The 19,788-nt window shown below is 27.6% G+C and overlaps 1 protein-coding gene, 1 long non-coding RNA gene and 2 other non-coding genes across 5 annotated transcripts; 2 read left to right on the top strand and 2 right to left on the bottom strand.

The window, feature by feature from the left end:
- Positions 1–5,395: 5,395 nt before the first annotated feature.
- LOC111621451 lies at positions 5,396–8,141 on the top strand. 2 transcript variants are annotated; one of them, XR_002756077.1, is made up of 3 exons: positions 5,396–5,514; positions 6,424–6,558; positions 7,961–8,141. It is a non-coding gene; the product is annotated as an uncharacterized LOC111621451 (long non-coding RNA). The 2 variants fall into 2 exon arrangements; XR_002756076.1 differs by lacking the exon at positions 5,396–5,514 and adding an exon at positions 6,102–6,211.
- Positions 8,123–8,196, bottom strand: Trnai-gau. Its single transcript has one exon. It is a non-coding gene; the product is annotated as a tRNA-Ile (tRNA).
- A 3,859-nt stretch (positions 8,197–12,055) lies between these two features.
- Trnak-uuu lies at positions 12,056–12,128 on the bottom strand. Its single transcript has one exon. It is a non-coding gene; the product is annotated as a tRNA-Lys (tRNA).
- Positions 12,129–13,494: 1,366 nt separating this feature from the next.
- LOC111621450 (uncharacterized protein C18orf8 homolog) lies at positions 13,495–16,336 on the top strand. The gene has a single exon (XM_023363606.1). It carries the CDS (start codon positions 13,560–13,562, stop codon positions 15,489–15,491), a length of 1,932 nt encoding a protein of 643 aa, XP_023219374.1. The 5' UTR covers positions 13,495–13,559; the 3' UTR covers positions 15,492–16,336.
- Positions 16,337–19,788: the final 3,452 nt, after the last annotated feature.

Below are 19,788 nucleotides of genomic sequence, written 5' to 3' on the forward strand. Positions count from 1 at the left end.
TTTTTTTTTTATCCACTTATTATTATTTTTTTTTATATAAACAATCTATAATCTTAATTGTTCGTCGAGTTTTCGACAACGAGTATACTTAAAGGGGAATTTATGGTGAATGAAACGTGACATTTACAACGTACTAGCAACAAGATCATAAAAGAACAATAAACGAGATTCTCTACTAACAATTCGATGTTTTTATCGCTCGTTTTCTATAATTGCTTATCTTGGATTGTTGTTTAAAGTAAACATAGAAATTTCAGCCACAATTTTTGTTTAGAAAAATGATACTATTTTCATCATTTATAAATAAACATCATTACTAATTTCGATAATCTCTTGGCGTAATCGTTATTTTCGTGCAGATTATATGAATGATTAATGCTTCAAATGTTTAAATAAATGATTAATTTGGGAATTTTTATTGTTTTAAATTAAAAAATTATTATTATTATAATTACGTTTTCGATTGCATTTTAAAAAGTAATACCAGTAACCGAGCTTCAATTACCTTAATCCTCTGCAAGGGTTCTAAATCTGTTTAGAACATTTGAGCATTGGGAAAAAAAGGGCAATTGCTGAGGGCCCCCACCATCGAGAGACCCCCAAACCAATCTTTTATAAGAAAATATTTTCCCCCGAAGAAAAATGCCCGAAGTTAAAACACTACATGAGGTCCCCCTAATTCAAATACACTGGGAACCGTGAAGGTATTATGTGCCACTGATCGATCCGTTCAATATTATACAGGTTACTACATATTATAATTTTTTTTTTTTAACTTTACAACAAAAAAAAATTGAAAAAATAATCGATCTTATCAACAATTTTATGCGTTATGTAAATTTTAAATTGTAGTTAGTTCCTACTAATGTTATTTCCTTTAAAACTAGTAAAATTATAGGAAATTTTTGACTGTTTACAACTGTTTCTACAATAAGTTTTCAAAAAAAGAAGTTACTATAGAAAGATTTCCAGTTCAAAATGACCGTGACTGTCTTTTGTTTCTTATATACTGTATTATCATTATTATTTTCAATTAGAAGAATAATTATTAATCGTATAAAAATCTTTTCTTACGAATAAAATAAAAAAAAAACTGTTTTGATAAGCTAAATGAGTGTTAAATATTAAAGGAAATAAAATGATTTATTTATTGTTAAAAATTAATTTGAATTAGATTTGAGAGAGAGAGTTTTTTTTAGTATTTCTTCCCATACACCCAGGCAATTAAAAATTCGTAAGAGGGTGATATAAAAAAACGAAGTAAAAGTTGTCTTTAAAACGTAAGCTTTGAAGTAAATTAATATCTTAATTTTATACAAATTGAAAAGACTAAAGATATAAACCCGTTTTGTTTCGTAACAAAGTTTTATATGCTAATTAATTTCTTAAACCACAGGCAATAATTTTAAAGTAATATTAAAAGAGTGATTATTTCTATCAAGATCGGTGTTTAGTTAAAATAGTTGATTGTTCGGCGAAACATAATTAATATATTCTATACTTTCTATATCATGATCTTCATTAACATTTAATCAAAAACAGAAAATGTCTGTATTTAATTTTAAATGTATAAACAGAAAATAAAATAAAATAGTACACGAAATTGAATTTAAATTATTTTTATCAATGAAATTCAAAGTTAATTTGCTGATATTTTTCCTTAGTAGAAATTTGAATAACTATTGTTACATAAGACGAGACTTTTTGAGCTAATTTACAAACTTTACTCATAAATTTTTAATGTGTCAGTTCATGACTTTTCCTTTATTTAAAGGTTAAAGAAGATTCAAACTTCAAACTTATCATTTAACTCGTAAGTCTGTTATGTCTAGAGGAAAGTTTCATAACCGATAACGAGGAAAATACGATTATTCATCGTCACATACATACAAACAAACAGACAAACAAAACAAAAGAAACATAACTTTTATATCAAATACTTTCTCTCTATCTTTTTGCTGCAGCAATGATATCTTTTATTCAATATGACATAATAAATGAATATAAAAGTGGTTTATTTAACCTTAATTAAAACCATCCCAATAACATTTTATAGATAATATAACTAATAAACATCAGATAAAGGAAATGTAGTTGCAACAATTGTTTGACCTTCTGCATGTGTCCAATAGAAGGAATAGAAGGTCTACAGCTATTGTCCATCGCGTGACTGTACTGATGCAAATGGTTCCGCCTCTGATGTTACGATATGGAAGATAAACTCGTTATATGATTTTTTAACATACCCAAACCCCTGTTTACATAACAGAATGTTGGAAACTGAGTAACTCGGTTATGCCACGAAATCACTACGGTCCACCTCTAAATAATCAGGTTAACAGGTGAGGAAAAACAGACAAACATCGGTATCGCTTACAGCAGATGTGATTATGAATATAATATACTGTATACATTTTTTTTTTCCTCTTTCTAACCCCTATTTCTTGCCCTCCATTCACCAAAACAGCAGATGTTAGCCTTAACCAGCAAACAAAGCCTTACCAGTGCCTAAGTCTTAATTGTTTGCGCCTTTTTTTTTTTTTATTGATATTTTTGATAATTATTACATCTTTAAGCATTTATATATATATATTGTAGATCGAGTTACGTAATGTAAAAATACTTTAAAAATCGTGGCACCCCTTCTATTATCGTAAAATCAATCAATAAGCATATAAAAAAGATTACAAAATCAATATCGTTCGAATAACCCAACAAATTTTTTTTTTTTTTTTTTTTAAATAAGGAAAAGAACAAGTAAAATAAATATTTTTAAACGAAAAGGAATTGTTTAGGAAATTTATTTCGGTTTTCTTTTTTTACTTTTATCATATTCTCGAATGTATGCGATAAAATAGTTGTTAAATGCGAGAAAACAAAATTTTATCGCTGTTTCTTGTTTATGTAACCGAAGAAAATTCTTCGATTGATAAAAAAAAAAAAGAAAAATAAATGTTTGTGTCATTTAATTTCAGTTATAAACAACTAAAACTTAAATTTTCCAATGAGTTTTAAAAGCAAAAAATAAAATAATAATAATAATAACAATACATTAAAGTGTAAAGTTTATAACCATTCGTAGATAGAAAGTAAAAAAAAAACAAATTTCGATAACAGAATTACTGAATTAACTACATTAATAATATTTATGTTCTAAATATACAACATCACATAATACCCAAGTGTAAAAATATAAACATACATCCACCCAAAAAAACAAAAAATACACTCAGAAAAAATGACATTAATAAAAAATAATATAGTATATTATTCCATTAAAATACTGTAAACTTAATATTCTGATATATTTTATTTGATAATAAACATAATATTTATTATTATTATTATTATTAATTAATATATTTGTATAAGTGTTATATAAACATCATTTCGAATAACTTATCATTTGTGACATTATTATGTTTGAAAGGATATTATTAACAGAAATAACACGTATAAATGATTATAACTAACAAAAGAACATAGTTAAATGATTATAATTCCAATATATATATATATAAAAAAACGTTGTAAGTATATTATTATCAGAAAAAATGCCTTTAAAATATATTATTATAGCGAATATAAACAAAATCTAGTGTTTTGTAAACAATCCATAAAGAAGCGTGTTTAAATAAATAATATTCTATAAATCTTTAAAGAAATCAAATATTCAAATAAATATAAACAATTTATTAGAATAAACTCTGTAATTAATTATCATTAAACTGTTTAAAACTCTTGTATACTGTATAAGATTATTTCTCTTCATCTTCCTCAATATTTTACATTTATGTAGTTCGTGAGCTCGTATTTACACGTAAGTAGAAGAGAAAGGAAAGTCACACGCTTTCTAGAGGAAACTGAGTACGACACGGAGAAGAAATAAAGGAAAAACTTTCGGATAATCATAATAATAGAGGAAAAGGTAAGCGCACATACAAACATACAAACACACACACACACACACTATCTCTCTCGATTCGTGTTATATAGGCTATTGTGTTTAATCACATAAATTATATAAAAGCGTATAAATCATACCAGAAAGAGATATTATTCCACTTGCGTTAGAATTATTTTATTTTTGATGATTAAAACATGTTGTTGCATAATTAGATGTAGTTTTTTTTTTTTTTTTTTAATCTATGTCCAAGTCATCTCAATGACTGATATTTAGTAATATCAGTTAGTGAGATATCATTAAATTTATAGATATCTATGTAATTCTTGTATTGTTTTTGATTTCCTTGTGAAAATGGATACTCGCTAAGACAGAAAAAAAAAATTTTTCCACGACGATAAAAGAAAGTATTATTTATGAATAATAGAAACACGATACTTTATCGCAATAACATCTTAGAAGTTAAGAACGTTGCTCTCGACTTTAAAGGAAACGATGTCGAATTTTTATTATTATTACTTTTTTTCTTTCTATAAAATTTTATGCTTAAATTGTTATTACAAAACAATGAATTTTGCTATTATATATTTTTGTTATATTATATTTATTCTTTGTTCTCTCTCTCTCTCTCTCTCTCTTTCTCTCTTTTAAGTTTAGCATCGCTTCTGTATATATTTTACATCATATTAAATCAATTCGATTACTATTATTAAATAGCCGTTTCTCCTTTAAATTAAAATTTCACGCATCAACTCTTTAGTAAAAAATATATATATGAAATCTTGTGTATAAATTTTAAAATTTAATTAATTCATTTTCTCTATTGTTAAGTAAGATTTTTATAGTTGCGAGGAGTAAAAAACGTTAGGCAGATGGTAAATAAAATACTGCGTTAGAAAAGGAAAAAAAAATTGAAAATTACATTGATACAATGTAACAATTGGATCGTAAATTGTGCTCGAACAACGTCCGTGGACAATTATTTGAAACAATTGGCAATATAGCTCTAATAATGTATTCGAATGGCTGGAAGTTTCATTGATTAGATTCAAAAGAATCAATTGAAGATGATTACCAATAACTATCCGTTCTACTTTAAAGAATGCTTTACAGTATTCAACAAATTTAATTTGATTCATAATTATATTCAACGTCGAGTCATCTTATTGATAATCTTAACCAATTCTGCAAAGGATAGAACTTGAAGATTTTCGAGTTATATGCTTGAATAAAGAAGAAACTTTAATATAACTACTATCCATTGCATTGCATAAGGACGATGACTCGATACACGCCGATCTTATAAATAATTATTTTTCTATGTCGTCAGCATAAAAGCAATTAAAGTGTTTTCATTCTTTAAAAATATATCTTATAATTGAAATTTGTGGTCTAAATATATTCTCTTTTTTTTTTAAAGAAAAGCTCAAAATAGAAATTAATTTATTGCACAAATATATGTTGTTCTTTTATTATATTATTATTATTATTATTGGATGAGTTATCAAGTTTTCTTTATAGGAATTTTAAATTTAATGTTGATGAATGTGCTGTAATGACAGTGGAAATGGAGTCCGATAAATTGTTGAAAATCGGCGGAAGACGTAAAAGTATGTTAAAGGCTGTTACTGATTTGATACAATAATAAGTTTAAGATGTTGGAAAATTGAAATTTATTTTTAAAATATTCATTACATTTTAATTATTGTAGCTAATTTATTACAATATTACACTATTTCTCAATTACAAATATAATATGTATTATATCGCAGACTGTATATTATTAACTGTAATATGAAAGTTACAATGAATAAGTAAACTTAAATACCTAAAAAACAACCACACACATATGTATGTGTATAGCCTATATATATATATATATATACATAGCCTACATATATACGTACATATTTAAAGTCTATAATATATATTATCACAGCATTATTTTCTAGTGATGTAGCTCGTTATGTGCTGATGCATTGTAATGCACATTTCTAGTGTTATAATACACAGATTTAAATACAGTACTTATTATAGTAAACAGAATATATTTGTGTTATATTTATAACAGAGTTTACCGTATCCTACATCAATCCAACGAAAGAAACGACAGATAATTCATTTATTATTACATAGAAATCAAGCACTACAATAAAATTATTTTGTATTTGACTATTGTTTAACACAAAAATCATCTCTTTGTTAATTAATAATATAAAAATCTTAACAATTTTTTGTTATTTGTATACTAAACATTTTACAATGTAATTATAAATCATGCTTGTAACCATAAAACTCATAATTGCTGTAAGTAAAACATATTTTGTAGGTTAAATTTTATACAGAAAATATAACTTTTTAATTGTATTCAAGAGACTTTCTTCTTTATATTACTTCACAAATCAACTTTTTAGTTTATTAAATTTAAATATTGTTTCTTATTTATATAAATTAATAATAATAATAATAATAAAACCTTTACAAACCTTTTATCAAATTCCTCTTAATATTGATTACAGAAACGAGCACCGAAACACAACAAAGAAGAAATTTAGAGCGGCGGATGAACCGAAATTATTAGAGAAAAATTACACAACAAAAAATATGTTTTGATCGAATTTAGATTAAACCCAACAATCGCAAATCATCCTTACGTAAGATGTTAATATTTTTTAAAAAAACTAATAATATAAATATATTATATAAAAAAAAATATTAATGCATGGTCGAGTAAAGACGGGCCTCAACACGATTGTTCTCAAACGGGTGCAATATCCAAAAATAACAGAATGTAGGACAATTAAATTTTTTGCAAGTAAATCGGCGGTAAAAAAAACGGAGGAAAAAAAAAAGTAAGAATGCGAAAGGTGTGATGTAGAATTCTCTACAGAATTCGACATTTTGTTAGTAACACGTGCCGCTCGCTCGTTCAATGTCCTATCTATCTAGTAGCTCGACTGTGGCTATTCTATCACTTTCTTATCAGATTAATCGGTTCACTGCTAAATTCCAAACAATCTAGCTGATAAAACAGATAAATATCTATCTCTATAATCGCAGACTGTATATTATTAACTGTAATATGAAAGTTACAATGAATAAGTAAACTTAAATACCTAAAAAACAACCACACACATATGTATGTGTATAGCCTATATATATATATATATATACATAGCCTACATATATACGTACATATTTAAAGTCTATAATATATATTATCACAGCATTATTTTCTAGTGATGTAGCTCGTTATGTGCTGATGCATTGTAATGCACATTTCTAGTGTTATAATACACAGATTTAAATACAGTACTTATTATAGTAAACAGAATATATTTGTGTTATATTTATAACAGAGTTTACCGTATCCTACATCAATCCAACGAAAGAAACGACAGATAATTCATTTATTATTACATAGAAATCAAGCACTACAATAAAATTATTTTGTATTTGACTATTGTTTAACACAAAAATCATCTCTTTGTTAATTAATAATATAAAAATCTTAACAATTTTTTGTTATTTGTATACTAAACATTTTACAATGTAATTATAAATCATGCTTGTAACCATAAAACTCATAATTGCTGTAAGTAAAACATATTTTGTAGGTTAAATTTTATACAGAAAATATAACTTTTTAATTGTATTCAAGAGACTTTCTTCTTTATATTACTTCACAAATCAACTTTTTAGTTTATTAAATTTAAATATTGTTTCTTATTTATATAAATTAATAATAATAATAATAAAATACATTTTGTTTGTTCCTGCACAGATGCCGTTCAAAATATTATCAAATAACTATCGAGCGTTTGTTGTTGCAAATACAGTATTTTCTGCTCTCAGTATCCGATTAATACACAATTAAATATAACTGGAAACATTTGAAATAAATTACTCTGTTGGACTGTAATTTGAAAAAACTGTAGACCCATAAATTTCCACTGTCATCCGTCTGTCCTTCCTTAATTAATCTCGAGGACGAAGTTAGATNATATAATTTATATTTTTAAAATAAAAACTCACGCTTCTAATTTCGGCCACCAGATTGCAGCATAAGTTGGCCGATTTAGGGAAGAGGAAGGAAAGTTTTATCGGAATAAGTTCGTTGCAGGCGAGTGGCATTTTTATTTCAAAATTAAAACGTTATTTTATTGTTTAAAACGTTTAGAAGTTAAAAACGTTTTAGAGTATAAAAAATATTTTTTTTGGCCCGCATGGGGGTCGAACCCACGACCTCCGCGTTATCAGCACGGCGCTCTAACCAACTGAGCTAACGGGCCACGATTACCGCACTATTATTTTTGTCTATATAAATCTAAACATATTTTATTTACTTTTAATAAGGAAAAATTCATGATTTACAATTTCGCATAAGGAAGTAACAGCGCACAAGTTTTTTGAATTTCTCCGATATTAATCTGCATAAAATTCCAATTTAATTCTTTTATTTTTCCAGAATTAAATATAAATTTTGGAATTACAAACTTTGTTTTATAAATATCAATACAAAGAAGGATTTAAGGGATTAAGAATTGATGGTAAGTGACCAAAAGTAAACAATAGAACTAAATGCCATCTTAATGAAGTTACTATCATTTATCAAATGGATAGAAATGTAAATTGTAATTCTTTATAAACAATGTTATTTATGGCTTAGAAATCATTAAGAGTTGTTTGCAAGAACTTGCAAGAAGTTGCAACAATGTATAGATTGAAAGCCATACTTGTTAATGATGTATACTTAACAGTACAGTATTTATTTTATTTATTTATTAACAGTACTGTATTTATAACATTTATAATTACTATATCGCATTGTTTATAACGACATTTACTCTTTGGTGCAAATTTAAAATTAATATGAAGTATTATTACTTGCCAGATGAAAATCCTCAAATAAAAGTTTTAATTTCGTTTGTACTAAGCTGCATTTTCAATTTGGCGTATAAAAGTTCGTAAAGTGATTTCATTCGTACGAAACGTTATCTGCATTCCATTTCCTTTGTGTTAATGATGAGAGTGGGATGTTTACGCATCAGGTGCAAATTACCAGAAGGAATGAGGCACACTTCGATGTGCCACCCCTACGCAATACTACAGACGATAATAACAATCAGAATTTAACATTTAATATTAATAATCTAATTAAAAATTCTTTGATAAAAATCGTGCAATAACCTATACAACGTTCGCATTATTCCCAACGTACAGACCTAAATATGTAAGAGAAGTTAAAGGAAAAAAAAAAAATGTTTATTTTTTAAAGAGCGATCACGTCTTTTAACTTTCCACATTAACTATTTTTGTCGTAGCCATAAACATCTTTCTTTTGGATTAAAAACTCGTGCGTTGTTACACTCGGCGTCACAACGAGGTGTAGACACATAATATAAAATCTGACAAGAGCCTTCGGGTATAGATTATAGTCATAAGCATTCACTTTCTAATCGTTTGTAGAACAATTCGTGTCAACCACCAGTTAAGATACAGGTTATTAAACTCTGTTTGATATTACGGGTCACATTGAACTAAAGATATATTTACGGCAACGAAACCCATATATCTTCTTTTTAAGTTTGTATTCAATTGTGGTCTACGCCCTGAAAATAACACTTCGATTCAAAGTCGTCGAAGTCTACTAGACAAGCGTGACAACGCTTTATAATATCAATATAAAAGTTTTCATAACTTGTGTATACGATGACATGTTTTATGAAACTCTTGTTTAACATAAGATTAGATGTCGGATAAGTTGATTACGATGAAAAATTACGCACAAAAGGCAACGAAACGTCCCGTCATCCCGTTTCCCGCATCTTTCTCTAGCCGCATCCTCTCTAGGGAATTGTACAAAAATGTAATTTTCTACCTAAGGATATATATACATATATAAATTTAACAATTTAATTTAAATAATGTACCAATTGGAAGAGTAAAATTTTAATTACTTTTCTTCAATCTTTTAATCAGACAGTTAAAATTTAATTACAAAATATTTAAGGTACTTCCTATATATTCAGATAAGATTATAAAGATAATTAAACTATATATATTTAGGCTATATAACACTTCCGTCTTATTATATATGAAATTATATGAGGCTGTATCGAAAGTGCACCAATAAGTATCACGTGTTTTGCTTTTTTTTTCGACATCCTTCATTATTACATCGCTGATAACTAAAAGAAATCATTAACTGGTTCGCTTATAAAGGAAAAAAAAAAAAACATTTTGCAATTTGCAATCGTTCTATTTATGTAACAGTCGACCTCATTTTACACTCTAAAAAAATATGCATTTTGCATAACTCTCATACTCTAAACAATAACATTTCTTCATTTTAGAATAAAAGTTTAACCAAATTCAGTAAATAACCGTAATTAAATGTAGCAGGAGTGGAATTTTGTAAATGGATTTTTCTATTGTTTTTGTTGCAAAGTTTAGCCGTTCTTTTTTTACTTTTATAAATTTTTTAACGTAACGTTTAATGATTTAAAAAATCCGACTTGAAAAAATACTTCCTAAGAACCATAAACAAATAAAATATGTAGTGATGAAGCGGAAAAGTTGGTTTCTTCGTTCTTACACGTGTACAGTACATACCTTCACGCAGGGAACCACGCTAAATGCGGGGGAATATTTGTCGTATTAACGTGTATCGCCACGTATTTTAAATCAAAGTTTTGATCGTTCGACATTGATTTTACAACTTAAATACTCTAAATTTAATCAAAAACTAAATCCGAATGTTTGCGCCGCATTACAAAGATTAAAATTTTGTTAGCGGAAGGTTTAAAATATAGGCAATAATTAATGTACGATCTCCGATATATAAGCGCATTTTATTTATTCAAATAATTCAGTTAATGTCCTGTTGACGTCTTTCGAGTCTAGATAACTTGGGAAATGACGTCATTAATTACTCTCCGAACGCCCATACGGGGAGTGAGCTATTTAAAGGGAGAATGAAGATTAGCATCACCTTCTGTTTCGTTTCACCCAAGCGGGGATATGAAAATATTTGTTTCTTCCTTCTCCCGCTATGCATTATCATAGTTTTATAATTATCTAATTGTTTAAATAAGTAAATAATACAGTTATAAATGAATCGGTTAATTATAATATCGATAATTTTAATTATTTTCAAATAAATCGGTTAAATATACTGTATTACGTCATAAAATAGCACCTGGCAACAATGTAAAATTAAAAAAAAAAAAAACAATTTTATTAACTGTTAGATAATGATCTGTTGCACTTTTAATATATTAATCAGAAAACCTTTTACTAATAATTTCAACATTTTTTCTTTTTTTTTTTTTATTTATTCGCCGAGGAAAGTTAGAATCATTTATTATATTAGAAAATATGCTCGAGAAGATGAATATCACGATTTCCATCCACGTTCAAAACCGTTGGGTGGAGCTACCGTCGGTGGTTGCAAGAAAGGTCAGTTGCGGGAAAAATTAACGGTCCGTTAATCGCTTCCTCTTGCTTTGTCAAGCATTTTATTGATCATTATTCTGGTTTACCTACCTTAATGATAATTACACTCATAAGAGTGGCAATACCAGAAATGATTTCGTTTATATTTGTTATTTAAATAATCCGCGCGACAATTAATGCTTCCGTTTCGCGCCAGCGTTTTCCGATTTGTTTCGAGTTAAGCCATTTAAACAGAATGCGACGTTCATTTCCATATTTTTATCTGCACGCTTAATAAGAAATGGCATTGCCTTAAGCTTTTTTTTTCTTTCTTTATATATTCTCTCTCGAGTAATAAAATTTAAAAATTATATTCGATTAGTACATATATAAACGCACAGAAAAAAAATCGATTTTTAAAATACATGAAATTTATAATATAAAAATTAATTAATTATAAAGGAAACATAAATTCATAAAATAAGATCAAGAATTTAATAAAATACTATTGCATTTAAAAAATTAGAAATAGTTCACTTTCTTTCCACGATGTGTCACCACTATCCGTACTTTGTTAAAAATGTAATTTTATAAATGTATAATTATGGTTTAATTCACAATACAAATATAATTTTATTTAATGTTAATTGCAATTTTGGAATAAATGGTGGATGGAAGAATAAGTAAGAGAAGGGGCGAAAAAAAAAAAAATTTCGCCCGAACAGGGACTCGAACCCTGGACCGTTAGGTTAAAAGCCTAACGCTCTACCGACTGAGCTATCCGGGCTTGCCGGAAAGGGTCTATTTTATTCTATATAAGCAATTTCAGTTTTACTTTACTTTCGTGATGATGTATTTATCTACTTTTATGTTTACTTACACATCATTTTTCGAGAAATATATATTTTTATTTAATCTAAATTTTTATTAGTGGTAATAATTTTTGTTCGGTGAAAATAATGCATTCATACCATAATGACGTAATGAGAGGTAAATACGTCATAATCTTTGCAAATTTTGGGAAACGTTAAAAAAAGGAATTTTTAAAATTAAATATAAATCATTTTAACATATAAAATATACAGCGACTTTTATTTTAAAATTTTTAAAAATTTATTAAAATATATATTTTACACGAAATTGAATTTAAATTATTTTTATNAAGTTTCCTAACATTTTTCTTTTCATTTATACAATAATAGATTAACTTTGATGTAAATTTTATATTAATTTAAATAAATTCGAACATTTAAATCACAAATTATTGTAAATTTGAATTTTATCATTCTAAGCCACGTGTTCTGGAAAATGCCTTTCTTTTATCTATTATATTTTACTATTAAATTAATAATATCGTTTTTCAAGGAAAATTTTCTTATCAACGTAACTCCATAATAATATAACAGATATATTTTTAAAAACAAGAAATTACATTTTGTTTCAAAGGTTATTTCAAGTTTGTTTTTGATTATAATTCACAAATACACTATCGCGTTATGTTACATAACACAAACAGTACAATATACTAAACGTGGTCAGTGTTGTCAACCTGCTTTTGTGTAAACCCGCTAAAAATACCTAAAATTTCCCTAGTTTTGCTCCTGTTTCAATGTAAAAAAATCATTATGAAAAAAAATATTAGTTTTTTTGACAATCCAAAGAAACAAATTTTCACTTTCGTGCGCAGGCGGCGTGGGCAAAGTCGAACAATAGCATCATGTGACTTTTAGAAGCTCCATCGATGAAACTCCACTAACCAATTTGGGCAGACTTTATATTTTTCCGTTAAATTTCCCTTCTTCCTGATAATTTCCCCCTAATTTAGGAGTAAAATCCCTGTGTTCGTTTCACCGAACTTGTCTACCGAAATTCCTAGAGAGCGCGAATTCTACTAAAAATATAATATACATACTATATTGTGTATTTGAAGATAAAATAGTTTTAGATTGCGTTTTTATTTTTAAATAAAAATAAAATTTATTATTATTTATATACACGTATAGCAATATAAATTATTAATTGTTATTTTCTTTATAAACAGAATATTTTTCTTTTGAAAATATACACTCTAATTTTATACGTAAAAGTATTAATAATATATAAATATTCAAATAAATAGTTTTATGAATTATTAAAAAAAATAATTTAAAATATATTTTTGTAATCTGCCACCAGAGGGATGGTAAACCGTTAGTCATTGGGAAATATTTGGTGGAAGATGGAGTCTCCGTATTTTCTTGAATTAAGTCCAAACCCTATAAGGTTTGAACCGGTTAGCAAACTAACAAATGTGTTTTTCGACGATGCAAACCGACAGGTGTTTGCAGTCCGTTCTGGTGGTGCCACGGGAGTGGTGGTCAAAGGACCAGATGATCGTACAAATGCCCATTTTCGAATGGAAGATAAAGGAGTCGTTATCTCCATTAAATTTTCACCCGATCAGAAAGTTTTGGCTATACAAAGGTGCCAGAAATCTGTAGAATTTGTTAATTTCACTGGAAAGGAAATTGACACCTTAGAATATTCTCAAAGTTGTAAAGGGAAAGCAACTAAGATTTTAGGTTTTGTTTGGACTTGTGTGAACGAAATAACCTTTGTAACCGATCACGGGATCGAGTTATATCAAGTTATATCGGAAAAGAGGAGTTTGAAGTCCGTCAAGACCGTTAACATTCCCGTCAATTGGTTCGTTTACCAGCCAGAATCTTCTCTGTTGTTGATATCTTCGGGAACAATGGGAAATATAATGAATCCTTTCCAGTTTAAACCCGGCGCTGTCTTCAGGCTTCCGAAATTCGAAGTGGATCTACCCGTCGTTCCCAAACCGCCAAAGTTGTCCTTGCTGGAACGGGACGTGACTCTAGAGACAATCTATCAAAAAATATGCGTGATCGTGTTGAGGCACCAGCCACGTACGTCTGGTGGAGGAGGGGCAGAAATCGTTCTCTATTCTTTGCAGAAGGACGGTCCACCTCGTAAGACCGATATACTGAAACTCGACATGAGCGGTAGATTTGCGGTTCACGTCGTCGACGACCTGGTCGTTGTTCATCATCAGGCTTCGAAGACTTCCATGTTGTTCGATATTAGACTGCCGGGGGATAGCGATGGATTTGTCACTTATCACGTGCCCGTTGTGCGTCCTTGTCCCATTAAACCTTTTGTGTTGAAATTATCGTCTGTTCCACCTCATATGAGTTTTGACGGTGATGAACAAGTGTGTGATTTATATTCTCCTAATTGGGTGGTGTTTCAACCTAATATTATAATTGATGCAAAATTAGGTTGTCTTTGGTATGTCCAGCTGCAGTTAGAACCTATAATTAATATGATCGACAACAAATGTCTCCTTGTTGATTTTCTGTTGCTCCGTCAAAATTCGAAATCTGTTTTGCTAGAAGTTTGCAAGAATGTTGTTTTATCTCGTCGTGAAGATACGTTATCATTGCTATCAAAAATATTTGACAAATTGAATCTTGTTTGTAAGAAGCATATAGAAAGACAAAGTGTGGTTGCAGGAGCGCAATTGTCTATTATGCCAAAACCTGTGATTGTGTGCGATCAGTCGGACATGTATACGGTATTTTCTGTTTTTGAAGTTAGTGAAGATTCAAACTATAAATATATTGTTGCCATACTTGTGGAATACATTCGATCATTGACGCAGTATCAATTGCCTGTGCAACATTTTCTTCATGAACTTTTAATCAATCATTTGGTTCAGCATCGTTGCTTTTATCAGCTTCATCAATTTCTACAGTACCAAATTCTAACTGATTCTAAACCATTAGCATGTTTATTACTTTCATTGCAAAATCTCTATCCTGCTTCTGATCAGTTAGCTTTGGACATGTTGAAGAGATTAGGAAAAGCTAATGAAGAAATTGTAGAAATTCTTCTTTCCAAACAACAGATAATATCTGCTCTGAGGTTTATAAGAAATTGTGGAAATATTGATACAGTTTCTGCAAGGAAATTTTTACATGCAGCAAAGAACACAAATGATCCTTCGACCTTTTATGCTGTTTACAAGTTTTTTGAACAACGCAACATCAGATTAAGAGGATTGCCACAATTTGAACCTGGTGAACATTGTGATCTGTATACAAAGCATTTTGAAATGCTCTTTGGATCTTCACAAACAAGCTGACATTAATTTGAATGCAAAATAGTACAATTCTGTTATTTGGTATATGAGAATATTGAGCAATTAGAGATCATAACAATAAATAATTGTGTATAAATGCCTCACATAGTTTGCAAACAATTGTTTTGGTACATAGAGAATTATTATTATTTCAAAAGTGTTAGGAGGAGACTATTTATATATTACATAATTTATTTTTCAATAAATTTATAATGTTAACATATTGAGAAAATGAAAAACGGCAGAGTAAAGAAAAAAGGCTGGTGTTAATTGTTAAAATATTAATATATGAATTCTTTAAAAAAAATTACCTTTTGAAGTTGTAATAATTTATTGACTTGATAACAATTGATAAACAGCTTCTTGAAATGTTGTCATAGGAGATTGTATTTATGTACAGAATGAGGTGCAATTAACCGAATGCCCAATACAAGGCATTTGTGCAAATATTATCTAGTCGTCCGTATTTATAGACCACTTATCAGTTGTAAATATGCATCAAAACAAGTATTTCTTTCTTTATATAGTTTCTTACAGATAAAAATAAAGATGTATACAGTAATTGATGTTTTAAATAAATATGCAATATTAATAAGGATGTAACTTCAGATTGTTAAAAGGCTCATTTTTTGATTCATCCAAATTCTATGTAAACATCTGAAATCTTTAATAATAATAGTAATAATTTCAAATATATTAATAAATAAAAAAAAAAAGATTAAATGCAATTTTAGAATGTCTATAGATATTATTATATGTATGTATCAAGAAAAATAAATAAAAAATTAAGTATTGTAAGCCATTATATTGAATGATGGCTACAAAGGCATTTTGACAAAAACATTGTTTTGTTTCTGTTAAAGTTCAATGTTAAAATGACTTTATTATTTTTACCTGTATCAAAAGCTTAGAGATGAATTTCATTATGTATTATATATAGATCCTTTTCACATTATTTTAAAATATATTTTTGAATAAGTTAAAAATTAATGTTACTATTTTTTAGGTTTATTTGCATCTATCAGTAAATTTTATAATTAAGATTACATTATGCTGATGTTTTAAACTTATTTTAACAGCAAACAAAATAGATTACAAATCTTATTTGCCTGTTCATAGAAATTAATCATTTTTATATAATAAAATTTAACTCAAAATAATGCATTTTAAAATAATATTCAAAGTGCGAGTGATTTTGAGATTANGTTCATCTCTAGCTTTATGAATTCTTCTTATTAAAAACATTATTCCTTGTAAATTACCATAAGCTTTTTTTATTTTCTAGTTATAAAAAGAGTTAGAACTATTTAAATCAAGTTCATCTCTAGCTTTATGAATTCTTCTTATTAAAAACATTATTCCTTGTAAATTACCATAAGCTTGTTTTATTTTCTAGTTATAAAAACCTTAAAATTCAAACCACATTATTATATTTAAGAAATATTGTAAAGTAACCAAAATAGTCTATTTAAGAAGTGAATCATTTATTTTTTTTTCAGATATAGGTAGGAACTTAAAAACCTTATTAAGAATTAATGAATACTAGTTATACCAGCCTGAATAATTTGCACGTATATAAAAAAAGAAGATTGAATTAAAAAAATACGTAATTTGGGAAATTATTGTGACTGGAAACATGGAATCTTTGCAAGCAGATTAGTCAAGACTTTTTATGATTTCTACTTGACTGCTTGCTTTTTAGATTTGGCAATGGATGAAAGCAACAAACACATGGATGCTCTGCCAAAGGGAATTCCTCTCGAGGCTTTCTAGAGGAACTGACTTTAATCAGACATTAGTCAATGAAGAAAACCTGGAAAGTTAACACAGCCAACCTGTTGATAGGGTGCAAACCCATGACCAATTTCCAGGTTTCAGTGGTTTTATACATTTGCTGTTAATTTTTTCGTTCAGCATCAATAATTAATGATCACTTAATAGTTGTCATAACGGATTTGATATTTAATTTTAAAATACTAATTTTTATTACTTGATTTAAAGAATGAATTAATAAAAAAAAATGATGGCAAAGACCGAGATAGTAAATCACGCTTTGTAGAAATGTATAAATTGTAAAGATCTGTATGGGAGCATTTTGGATTCAATGAGCATACTTTACTGTATTATAAGATAATGATAATACACAATTATAAAATTTATGAATGCATCCTATTTTGCTGCAACTTTTGTACATGATCCAAAATGATTAATTTGACAAGAAGTTTCATAATAACTGTTATTCAATTGATTAATAATGCAAATTTATAAATTGAACAGATTTATATTGGCAAAAAAAAAAAAAACAATTTCTATGAAAATTATTTAACAGATTAATAAAAACTGCCAGAGAAATAAAAGAATTATATTAAATTGTCACAAATCATCATAATACCTGAGTAAAAAGTGTATCAAGTTAAATGACAGAAGTTGCTTATGCTTGGGTTATTGGGCAAACAATAGTTTATAATTTCTAAATTTGTATTATTAATAGTAACAGCCTTTTTTTTTTCATTGAGATATAATAATTGCATGAGTTTTATTTAAGGTAAATTAACCTTAGCTTAAATAAATCCTGAAACATTCAAAGAAAATTTACATTCAATTTTTAATTTCATATTAATCTTACATCTTACTTTCTTGCACTCATACAGAGAAATTTGTACTATTTTTTTAATTTTTATATTTTGCAAAAGTAACAAAATTTAAATTCACAAAAACATTTTAGAGTAAACAATAATTTGTTTAATTAATGTAAATGTGTTCACAGTTCTGCTTTTGTGAATTTAAACTTAATTAATTATGCCATGTATAAATTTTACTTTACTATGACAATCTTCACTTTTAAATTCCTATTTTAAATCTTATAATTATGTAAAAATTCAGTGAAAAAATTATTCTTATATTATTAATAGCTTAATGGAAAATAATGCAAAATGTATAATTTACTAACTTTTTTGCATTATGGAAATAATCTGCTTTTGTTCTTCATAGTTTTTCATTTTCTACAAGAACTTCTCTTGATAGCTGTGTATGTAATATTTTAAAACATCTAAAGCTGGGTATCCATTTGTTACATATTAATATACTATATCACTGTTAATACATGGTGATATATAATTAAAATATAATGCATGTTGAATTTTTTCTCTGTATCATCATCAAATATTTACATAAAAAACTGAGTATATGGGTTTAAGATACAAATCAAACTTTCCAGAATAGCCACTTTTACCTATTTGCAAAGATTTACTATATGAATATATAGCATTCTTTTCCAAATAGAATAAATAAAAAATATATGAGGCTTCTGTTATGTTAAAAAAAAAAGAAGAAAAACAAAAACCACTGCATATCAAAATTGTATGAAAACAGGGAAGTATACAAGTGACTTAAATTTTCGGCCTGCCACTGGACTACAAAAGTTTTATCAGGATGCACTCAACAAATTTTGAATTTCTGTTATCTGCAATCGAGTTGAAAATTTGTGCAATGTGACAATAAAATAAAATGTCATCTATACTGATTTTATTCCATGTCATTGCATTCCTTTGATTTGATGTTAAAAAACTGCGAAATGACAGATGGGGTCTGTTGCATTTCTTTGTATCCCATTTTGATATGTAGCGGTGTGTTTTCCTATCTCCACTGATATACGCAACCATGTATATGATATGATATGCTAAAATGTTACAAATGCCCATCTTAACTTGCTTTTCCTGCACCATATTCAGACTTTTGGACAGTCAAAAATTTTAAGCTGCTGTGCATTGGTGCTTTCTGCCAGTTTTTATTTTAGTAATGTAAGAGTCATTTGTGAAATTAATTTTTTTTATACTTTTTTCTGGTTAATCAATGGTTTTAATTTTTTAAATAATGTTTTATATATTGTTATACAGTGTTTATTCACTGTAAAAAAGTAAATCTTTCCTATCTTAAGAGATTTTATAATGTTCATTTTTAGTTCCCCAGGAATGTTCAATATGCAACTGTATGATTCACCTTTAATATGCATTTTTAGAATGCATTACATCTGGGCACTACCTCTATAGTCTCTCTGAATACTTTTGAATTCTTTTACCTGGTAACACTAACTGTTACTAGGTCTATGCAGATGTAAAGATTTGCAATTATATATATAGATTCACAATTATCCAGCAAGTTATATGCTTTTAGACCACCTGTTATTAAATTATCAAGGTAGCAGCATATATAAAATGATTAAAACAATTTTGTCTACAAAATACGACTGAAAAATCTTCAATAATAGACTACTCAATATTCACTTTATGTGGTACATAGT

This window comes from Centruroides sculpturatus, unplaced genomic scaffold (assembly GCF_000671375.1).
Source record: "Centruroides sculpturatus isolate CEXI.00-Female unplaced genomic scaffold, Cexi_2.0 scaffold227, whole genome shotgun sequence".
Lineage (NCBI taxonomy): Eukaryota > Metazoa > Arthropoda > Arachnida > Scorpiones > Buthidae > Centruroides > Centruroides sculpturatus.